The sequence below is a fragment of the Octopus bimaculoides genome, chromosome 11 (genome assembly GCF_001194135.2).
Source record: "Octopus bimaculoides isolate UCB-OBI-ISO-001 chromosome 11, ASM119413v2, whole genome shotgun sequence".
Classification (NCBI taxonomy): Eukaryota; Metazoa; Mollusca; class Cephalopoda; order Octopoda; family Octopodidae; genus Octopus; species Octopus bimaculoides.
Window position 1 is genome coordinate 28,763,922 of NC_068991.1, and position 10,716 is coordinate 28,774,637.

The 10,716-nt window shown below is 36.6% G+C and overlaps 1 protein-coding gene across 3 annotated transcripts in view; it reads right to left on the minus strand.

Annotated features, from left to right (window-relative positions):
- Positions 1 to 460: 460 nt before the first annotated feature.
- LOC106874264 (protein phosphatase 1 regulatory subunit 36) overlaps positions 461 to 10,716 on the minus strand; it is a 50,551-nt gene continuing 40,295 nt past the window's right edge. For 2 of the 3 annotated variants that reach the window (XM_014921924.2, XM_052971661.1), the window contains exons 12-18: positions 10,612 to 10,672; positions 7,083 to 7,112; positions 5,731 to 5,823; positions 5,191 to 5,274; positions 4,856 to 4,960; positions 3,384 to 3,424; positions 461 to 579 (exon numbers count right to left, since the gene is read on the minus strand). In XM_014921924.2, the coding sequence (XP_014777410.1) occupies positions 3,397 to 3,424; positions 4,856 to 4,960; positions 5,191 to 5,274; positions 5,731 to 5,823; positions 7,083 to 7,112; positions 10,612 to 10,672 (401 nt within the window). In that variant the 3' untranslated portion in view covers positions 461 to 579; positions 3,384 to 3,396. The remainder of the gene's footprint in view (positions 580 to 3,383; positions 3,425 to 4,855; positions 4,961 to 5,190; positions 5,275 to 5,730; positions 5,824 to 7,082; positions 7,113 to 10,611; positions 10,673 to 10,716) is intronic. The other variant, XM_014921925.2, reaches the window with a different exon arrangement.

Genomic DNA, 10,716 nt, shown 5'->3' on the forward strand with positions numbered 1-10,716 from the left:
GGCACATAAAAGACACCATTTCGAGCGTGGCCGTTTTCGTGCGGGTGACACGTAAAAGCACCCACTACACTCTCTGAGTGGTTGGCGTTAGGAAGGGCATCCAGCTGTAGAAACTCTGCCAAATCAGACTGGAGCCTGGTGTTGCCATCCGGTTTCACCAGTCCTCAGTCAAATCGTCCAACCCATGCTAGCATGGAAAGCGGACGTTAAACGATGATGATGATGATGTATCTTTCCAGTTTAGAATGTGCTACTGAAGTTAGTACGTGCTAGGCCTCCCCTTTGTCATATAAAAGACTAACTACAGTGAAGAACACAATGGCAGTGATTTTGAACTGTGAAGTTACCATAGTGTAAAACAATTAAACTTCACAAAAATACCAAAGGATTGATTTCATTAACGTTAAAAACCGAAAAAAAGTTATCTAAAAAGTAGATAAAATCTAATTACAATAAAAAATATCATTTGTGTTAATTTTATTTTTTAGTTTCTAATTGAATTTCCTACTTATGTGTTCCTCTTACGAAAATTGTTTATGTTGGTTCAATAATTACTTTATTCTTTGAGTGGACTTCTTTCTGAAATAAATCAAAGAACTGGCATTAGAATTAGTTAATGTCTGTGATACAAATTAAAGGATTTCATTTCTGACTTTGTTTAACACACAATCAGTTTTAAATGTTTCAAGTGATCATATTTTATCTTCATTAAACATGGTTTATTACTTTTAACATTTGATTTACCAAACCAACAAAGGGCTGTCTCTATACTTAGCAGAACTACTCAATATGACACATTTTAACTAAGCTGCCATAAACAGCCCTTGGTTCTTTGATCCAAATTTCTTATTTTAAAATGACCTAAATTAAAATCTTCAATCAAAATTTTGTGCTAATTTATATTCCAAACACCAGCTTAATGACTTAGCTATTTTACTAAATTCTTCATTATTTTTCAAAATTAATTGAAATAAATGTCATGTATTTCAACAGAAATTTGGTAATAAAAGTGTTAATTGAATTCTTTCTCTTTAAAATAGAGACCTGGGTTTATTAAGTTTGGTTCTCAGGACAAAATACTCCATGTTTAATGCCCCTTTTTTTTTTCTTTTTTTCTTTCTTAGTCCACACTAAGGACTTTACTTAATTCTTTCTTCTCAAAACTGCAACCCTCTGGAACACCTACCCTTTCCATATTTTCCCTAATGATACCAACATGTAAAAGGTTCACAAACATTAACCTCACAAGCTGTCCAGAGGTCATGGCTACTGGCCCCATTTTATTGACTAAATAAATGCCCTCTATCCAAGACTACCCACTCTGGAACCTATTTCACACATTACCCACCCAATCCTATTCTAATTACAAGAGATCAGAATAAACATCAATTGCATCAGTGATGCTCAGTTACTTTTAACTCTTCAGTCATAATACTTCTGTTGAAATATGCTTTCTTTATTTTGATATTTTTTTGTTTTTGAAAATAATCTTTTACATTGGACTGCGGTTATGTTGGGGTACCACCTTGAAGAATTTTTAGTTGAATGAATTGACCCCAGTACTTACTTTTAAGCCTGCCACTTATTCTATCGGTCTCTTTTGCCAAACTGTTAAGTTACAGGGACATAAACAAACCATCATCAGTTGTCAAGTGGCAGTGGAGGACAAACACACATAGTTATGTGTGATGGGCTTCTTTCATTTTCCACCTACCAGATCCACTTACAAGGCTTTGGTCACTCCAAGTCTATAGTAGAAGACACTTGACAAAGGTGCATCACAGTAGGAATGATCATGGAACCATGTGGTTGAGAAGCTAACTTCTTACCACACAGCCACACCTGAGACTAAGATAACTTATTACGCTGGTGTTTGGAATATAAATTAACAAGAAATTTTGATGGAATGTTTTAATTTAAATGAAAATGTTTGTGTCATAGAACCAAGGGCAGTCTCAGGTGGATTGATATTAAAAAGGTTAAAACTACAGGGTGGGGAAGCAAAACTTGGAATATTTTGGAAGCATTTTTCATATATTCCTGTGTGTAAATACTAAAATATTGTTTTCTATTTCAGGGTGGAGCTATACAGAGTTAATTTAAACAGAAGTTCTAATCATACGGTCTAGCATGTCCACTCAAAAAGCCAAGAGACAATGCATTGCAGATTTACTTTGTGCTGGGGTTGCAATTAGATGTATTGTTAAGATTGTCGGGACCTCTGTGAGCACTGCCTACTATGTTAAGAACCAAATGCTGGATATGAGAGGCATCAAGAGAAAATAAAGAAGTGGAGGCATAAATAAAAAACAGGATAATGCATTTCTTAAAGCTCTCAAAGCCAAAATTTCAAAAGATCCAACAACATCCATGAGAAAACTGTCCATGGACAGGAAAGTTGATCCAAAGACCATCAGAACTGCTGCACACACTGATTTACAGTTGGAGTCATATGTGAGGATCCCAGACACCTATTGACCCATGCAATGAAAGCTAGAAAGCGTGAAAGGGCCAAAAAAGTGTTGTGATACCTGAAGCAAAATGGACAGACTGTCAAAATCTTTACTGTTGATGCTATTTTAAACCATAGCAATGATCAATACAGTGGTAAGTCATCTTCCGAAGTAAAGGCCGTCTTTAGGATCAAGCACCCAGCTCGTGTCATAGTACTCGGATTCATGGCATCTGACAGAAAAAAGATGCCACTCCATTTTCTCAAGTCTGGGAGAAAAGGTGAAGGCGAAGTTTATTATGAAGTCCTGTGGTATAGGGTTTTGCCTTGGCTGAAGTCTAACTACCCCAATGGTAATTATGTGTGGACTCAAGATGGTGCTCCTGCTCATATGACAAAGAAAGTGCAGAAATTCTGCGAAGACAACTTCACCGACTTTTAACCTGCCAACTTCTGGCCTTCTTCCAGCCCAGACTTGAACCCCATGAACTATGCTGTATGGGGCAAATTGGAGCCCTCTACCATCAGAACTTTGCATCCAAGTGTTGATCATCTTAAGCAAGTCTTGAGGGAAGAGTGGGACATGTCTGAATGCTTCATCATGAAGAGTTGTGATGCCTTCAGGTGGTGTGTGTAGGCTGTGGTGGACAATGAAGATAGACATATTAAATAAATTGTCTCTTGATACCCCTATAAACTTGTGTTAAAATTATATTTGTCAGGCTGCTGGTTGTAAAATAAACAATTTGGTGAATTATTTATTATTTTCCAAGATTTGGTTCTCCACCCTGTAAATTAGGAAGGATCTATAGACATCAAGGGAATTTCTCTCATGAGATTAATGTAAAATGATGATTCCTTTTCATCCAACATAGATGTTATATTTATTCAAAAATTTATATAAAGTGTTATAATTATGAAATTAGTTTACCTTTTAATCTCTGTCACTCTATTGCTTCACTACTTCTTAGTCTGCAAGAGAAAGTGCATCATTGTGTTATCCTGGGCTTCTAATCATTGGTTGGCAATAATCTACACATTAATTAATAAAGCAAAGAGTGAAACTCAAAGTAATTGGGGTTGGTTTCTGACAAAGGGAAGAATCTAATGCATTAGAATTTTCCTTGTTTTCACAGCAAACTAATTGAGTCTATTTTTGAATTGTTTATACACATTAAGTTTCTTTTAGGAAAATGTTTTGATATGGATAACTGTATCGCCATCAGAATATTCAAGAACGTCATCATTATCGTTGCTATCATCAATCATCATTTTTACGCAGACTTTTCCATGCTTGGCATGAGCTTGAGGGATCCTTTCCAACACAGCATCTAGCTATTTGTTGTGTTCTGGCCCATGTCTGCCTTGGTCTTCTTTTCTCATTAATTCCTTCCAATTCGAACTCCTGCCAAACTTGTACCTATCTGTTATCCTCTATATGTATTATATTTCTATAACAACACAATCTTTGTTCTTGTACACTACAGTTGGTTCCCCTTATACCCAGTTTATCTCTGAGCTCATCTGTACTATCACTTGTGCATATTAATATTAAACATTCAATGGAACATGCTTACTTCATTTCTTTTCAACCTTCGCATATCCCTTGGGTTCAATGCCAATCTCTCATGACCATGTAGCATCACCCATCATACACAAGTAATATAGAATGTCTACCCTTCACCTAAACTATGTATATTTACAGACATGCTATAGTATGACCCTTACCTAAGTTGTTCTCACTAATATAAATTTGAAAGTAGGTGAAAATATTTTTAATGTTTGGGATAATAAAGATATGTGGTGAAAAAATAAATATTAGTTGATGATCAAAATTATTTTACCATTGGTAGTCTAATGAGGAAGTGTCTATTTAATTGACCTTCTAGAACTGGTGGCCAAATCTCCATAAATTACACCCCACTGTCTAAAAATAAGTCATGCAGGTAATGTTGCCTAAGGAACACCATCCCAGAAAAAATGCCAGTGTGATTACGGCTGGAAAAGTGTTTCATTATAATTTATCTCCTTTTTCAAGTCTAATCCAGAGCTAAATGTCAGCAACAACAACTTTGGATGTTTCAGCCTAACTGGAATCTTCAATGTCACTTGAATTCCATCACACTTTCCACATAAGCAGTAATGATCCATTTGTGGAATAAATACAGAACTGTATATGGGCGTCCATGTATATATCAAAGTAATAATATAAAGAAAACCTAAGAAAATCCTTAAAAGACTGAGGAATTAGGGGACTTTAGTTTGTAAACTACCCATCTTTGTGCTATATTTGATTTTTCTTTGATATTTCATATAATCAATCATTTAAAAACTTCCTTGCAACCATAAATTGTAAGGAGAAAGTTTTGGTCAAAAATATTATATCTGTTTTGAAACTCTTACTTGCTCTGACTTGAATTATTAGTTTCTTCGTCCTGATCGGTTTCTGATTCAACTGGAACCAGTCCAGCAGTGAATTTATTCAGAGGTTCTCCAAGGATACCATATCTTTTAAGACGAAGAAAAAAAAATACAAAAATAACATTTATGATTATTTATCATATTAAAACTTCTGATATTGTATAAATCAAGAATATAATGGCATAATAATACACTTGGCATGTTAATTATTGTAATAGTAAACAAGCCAGGATTTCCAAATTCATTATGTGTCATGTATTATTAAGGTTGTCACTGCAAAGTGTGCATGAAATAGCAGAGAAATATATCTTACATACCTTTCAGATAAAAAGTCAGGACTGCTTTCTAAAGCCTTTACTTCGTCAAAAAACCTTTTGGCTTGAATAGCAGCATTGTTATAACTGAAATATTAGCGACAGAAAACTTCACTTTTGTGAAACACATAAGAATGCTCCCACACACACATTACTGATGGTACAGCTTTAATGAAATACACACACAAACATTACTACTGATACAGCTTTAATGGAATATGCACATACCACTGCCACCCCTATATGTACCCTGATATATGGGATCTGTCACCCTGATATCAGAATCTGTATCCTGTTCTGCCACCGCTGTTATGATAATCTTTCTTACCCATTTATATTATCTCTGCCACCCCAATAGTACACAGTTTGCACCCATCTATGGGTGGCTTGCCACTCCTATTAACACACTGTCTGTACCCAGTTGTGTAAGGACTGCTGCTCTTTGTTATATCATTATCTGTACATAACTATCTATGGCTTGCCACCCTGTCACCATTCTACATGTACCTATTTACGTAACAAATAAAAAGGCACATGACTTACCTGCTCCAAGTTTCCTTCTTTCTCTTCTCAAAAAGCCATGCTGACTTCTCTTTAGGTTCTGGAAACACTGAGATTAAAGCCGGAGATCTTTGGCTGCAAACACATCATTGGGAAGTATTAGTGTGCATATATTTCCAAGCAGCAATTTAAGATAAATTAGCACCTTATTTTTACAAAACAGAAAACAATAAATTTAAAGGAGGTAAAGAACAGAATGTTGTCTTTTATAGCTTGCCCACCAGAAAGCAGGAAAATGTAATGCTTATAATAAGGAATTTAAAGAGACATGTTGACTTGGGCTTACAGACTGAATTTGTGAGAAAAACCTTCAGATCTGAGATGTATAGCTGTAAGATTAAAAGTTCAATCCTACTGCACAGCACCTTAGGCAAACAATTGTTTTACCATAGATTTGATTATGAGTGAAATGGGAGAGACAAAAATCTGTCATAGATTTGACTGTAAATGCTATTGATTACATAAAAATTGTGTGGAAGATTGAGAAATTAGCCTGTCCTTGATGCTGGTTGGTAAAATTAATTTGTTGCTTAGGTGCAGACCTCCACCTGGCCCTTGGCTACTTTAAATGGAATCTTTTCTGTTAGAAACATTCAGATCAAATCTGTCTGAAGACTCATCATCATCATCATCATTTAGCATCTGTTTTTCATGCTGGCATGGGTTGGACGGTTTAACCAGAGCTGGAGAGCTGCATCAGGTTCCAGTCTGATTTGGCATGGTTTCTATACCTGGATGCCCTTCATAATGCCAACCACTTTACAATATGTACTGGGTGCTTTTAAGGTGGCACCACATGAGTGCTACTACATGGCACTGGCACAAGTGCTTTTTTACATGACACCAGCACAGGACTCTTGCAGGCCAATCCTCTTCAACAGGGGAAACAGCCTTAACACTTCTGCTGCAGAGAACAGGTCTTCTTGAGTACAGCAAGGTGTCTGGTATTTCAGTCCTTTGTCATCTCGTTTGAAAGGTTCAGTGTCCTGAGGTCATTCTAGATTATTTTTCCATTTCCTATTCCAGCCATGGCAGACCTGTGAAAACTGTCATGATGGAGCTTCCCCACCATAAAAACAATGTTTGTGAAGTTACATTGTTAGTTTTTGGAGAAAACTTTACAACAAACATAATATTATTAATTTCTAACAATGCTACTCATTTAGATTGACCCCAGTATGTGACTGGTCTTTCACTTAATTGACACTGATTGGGTGAAAGGCAATGTCAACCTTGGTAATCCAAAAAGCAAAGAGCCACAAAAGAAAGGTTTTAGCTAAATTTTCACAATTAAGCAAAATGAGATGGATTAAAGTAGTTATTGAAATACTCACTTGATAAGAGCATTGATTGCTGGTCTTTTCCTAATTAAAAGTAATAAAAATTTGTTTAAAATGACACACTTTATATATATTCATATCATTTTGTGACATGAATAAATAGGATTTCTTGCAATTATTTAGTAATTATAGTGAGGAAGATATGTATTAGCCATTTAAAAATACACAAACACTAATCAAATTCCATAGCATTCAGATTACTCTGTTTAATGTCATGCTTATTTATTTACATTGTTTTGAATTAATCATTCATTTTCTTGTAACTTCAAGATCTTAGTGATGCAACTGTTTATTTTTAGAATGACATTGAAGGGTGGGTGTGAGAAGCTAAATCTGGCAGATTTGAACGTAAAACAGGTTGAATACTTGGGCCAGATATGGTCGGTTTAAATTCTAAAGGGTAAATCTTTTACTTGTTTCAGTCATTAGACTGTGGTTATGCTGGGGCACTGCCTTGAAGAATTTTTAACCAAATGGATTGACCCCAGTACTTAATTTTCTTTTATAGAACCACTAAGTTACGGTGATTTAAACACACCAAACCAGCTGTCAACCAGTGGTGGGGGAACAGAATCAGACAGAAAAACACACACAAATATATGTATAGGTACTGGGGTCAATTTGTTTGACTAAACCCTTTAAGGTGATGCCCCAGCATGGCTGCAGTTCAAGTAAAAGATAAAAGATATACATAAATTCCTGAATGACAAGGTAACAAGAATTACACAATCAACTGCAGCTGTTCCTGCTATAAAAAGCAGTGCACTCAGAGCTGAGTGCTTGTGTATGATCTTATAGCTTCCTTGAAGTTATTAAAAAATATTTAATGGCTCCAAGGAAGCTTATAAGATTTTGCACAAACACTCAGTTCTGAGTACCATGCTTCTTATAGCAGAAACAGCTGCAAGCTAACACATTTGATTGTGTAATTCCAGTTATCATGTCATTCAGTAATTTATATTACATACTAATGCTTTATTTTGAAGCATATGTATATTGAGTTTTAAACAACTAGTTATTAACATTGCTATGCCTAATTGAAATCATAATGTATGTGTGCTTGTATGTATGCATGTGATGCATGTTTTTGTTAAAGCATGTCTCTAGAGGAAGGTTACTGTGATATAAAATCAGGTATGTGGGGAATGGCATTTAACATTTTGGAGATTCTTTACTGGTGTTTGAGATCATAGTGCTCCTACATTTATGAGTCTGCAACCCACACAGGCACTGGATATCTTGCCCTGGCTTGCCTCTGGATCATGTGAGTAGAGCGGAAAAGCTCTGTGAGTATGGTGAGGTGTTGTGCAAGCCTTATTGGACCTAAAATTTTAGGTTGTGCAATCACCAGAAAGGTAACTATCCAATGCCCTGTTGAGTAGGAGGGTGCCACAGCAAGCATGGAAGCTGCAGATACATACCTGGACGAAGCAGACAGCTCGTGTGATAACCTTATGCACAGGCATTCCTGGCATTTTGTATGAGCAATGGTCAGTGATGGTCTTCCTTGGTGACGAGTAGACAGCCATCATCATCACCATGTATATATCATCATTTTAACATCTGTTGTCCATGCTAGCATAGGTTGGATGATTTGACCAGGGCTGGTACGCTGAGGGGCTGCACCAGACTCCAGTCTTATTTGACATGGTTTCTATGGTTGGATGCCTTTCCTAATGCCAACCACTCCGAGAGTGTAATGGATGCTTTTATATTCCACCAGCATGGGGGCCACTAGTATGACACCAGTATCATGGCATATTGCTGAGGGTCTTGGTCATTTGTCATTGCCTCTATGAGGCCCAATGCTTGAAAGGTGCTTTTTACGTGCCACTGGCACAGGTCTAGTTACACAACACCAGCATCAGCCATATTGCCTTAGTGAGGCCCAATGCTTGAAAGGTGTTTTTCATGTGCCACTGGTACGGGTGCCAATTATGTGACACCGACATCAGCCACGGCTATAATTTCACTTGGCCTGTCAGGTCTTCTCAAGCACAGCATATCACCAAAAGCCTCGGTCACTAGTCATTGCCTCCATGAGGTCCAACACTCAAAAGATCATGCTTCACCACCTCATCCCATGTCTTCCTGGGTTTACTTCTTCTACAGATTCCCTCCACAGTTAGAGATCAGCACTTCTTTACACAGCTGACCTCATCCATATGCATCATCTGACCATACCAGTGCAGTCATCTCTCTTGCACATCTCATCTGATGCTTTTATGTCCAACTTTTCTTTCAAGATGCTTACACTCTGTTGTACATACACACTGACATTGCACATCCAGCAAAGCATGTTAGCTTCATTTCTTTTGGGCCTACGCATGTCCTTGGTGGTCACAGCCCATGTTTCACTGCTGAGTAACAAAGCTATTCACACACAGACATCATACAGACTGTCTTTCATCTGAGGGAGAGGCCTTTGTTACCAACAGAGGAAGGTGCTCTCTGAACTTTGCTCAGCCTATTCTTATTTTTGCAGCTACACTCTTGGGACATCCACCTCCTCTACGGACTTAGTCAGTAGAGTGCCTTATGCCACTGGTATTTGATGGAGTATATTTTCTGTACATTTTTAGTGTTTATTGTACTTGTGCACCTTCTACACACAAAAGCCATTTTCCCAGTTAACCTTACTTTGATATTGCTGCACCTCTCATGTGTCCATAGCTTGCACCAGGTACATCTTATGGAATTTCCACTTATGTCTTTCCTACAAATTGAGCAGGGCCATCTACTGGAAGGTATCTGTGATTTGCCTGCAAGATCAATATATGATTTGCCTGCAAGATCAATATATGATTTGCCTGCAAGATCAATATATGATTTGCCTGCAAGATCAATATATGATTTGCCTGCAAGATCAATATATGATTTGCCTGCAAGATCAATATATGATTTGCCTGCAAGATCAATATATGATTTGCCTGCAAGATCAATATATGATTTGCCTGCAAGATCAATATATGATTTTCCTGCAAGATCAATATATGATTGCATATTCCTTATTACACAGTATTTTATCATAATTACTCTACATTATATACAATTAAGGTGCACAAAACGATATATAGAACATACACACTGTTTTTATTTACTTGTTTAGTTTCAATTCTATTGCAAATTTTTAAAAAATAACAACTATGGCTACTTTGCTAAGTTATTTCACTTCCAGTCACAATAATGTATTATATGATTTTAAAGTTACCTCTACAAAACACTTTATCTCTCTCTCTCTCTCTCTCTCTCTCTCTCTCTTCATCACTCAGTTCCACACACCACAGGACACCATAGTTAGTGGAAGTGGTTATCTATTATTTCACTCAGTCCTCCTCCTTCTCTCTCACTCTCACACTCCTTGGCAGAACTTGAACCCAGAATAATAAAGATGAACGAAATGCTGCAAGGCATGTTAATGATTCTGCCAGGTTGCCACCTTAACTTCCTGGATTTATTAACAACAAAATGTTAATCAAATTATGAAAATTAACTATATTAATCTAATTTAATAATTACTTACAATTTTCTTTCTATTTTCACAGATTCAAAATATGGTACGTCCTCTTTTATAGAAAACTGGGCTATAAAAATACACATTAAAATGAACTTCTGATAATTATCACTT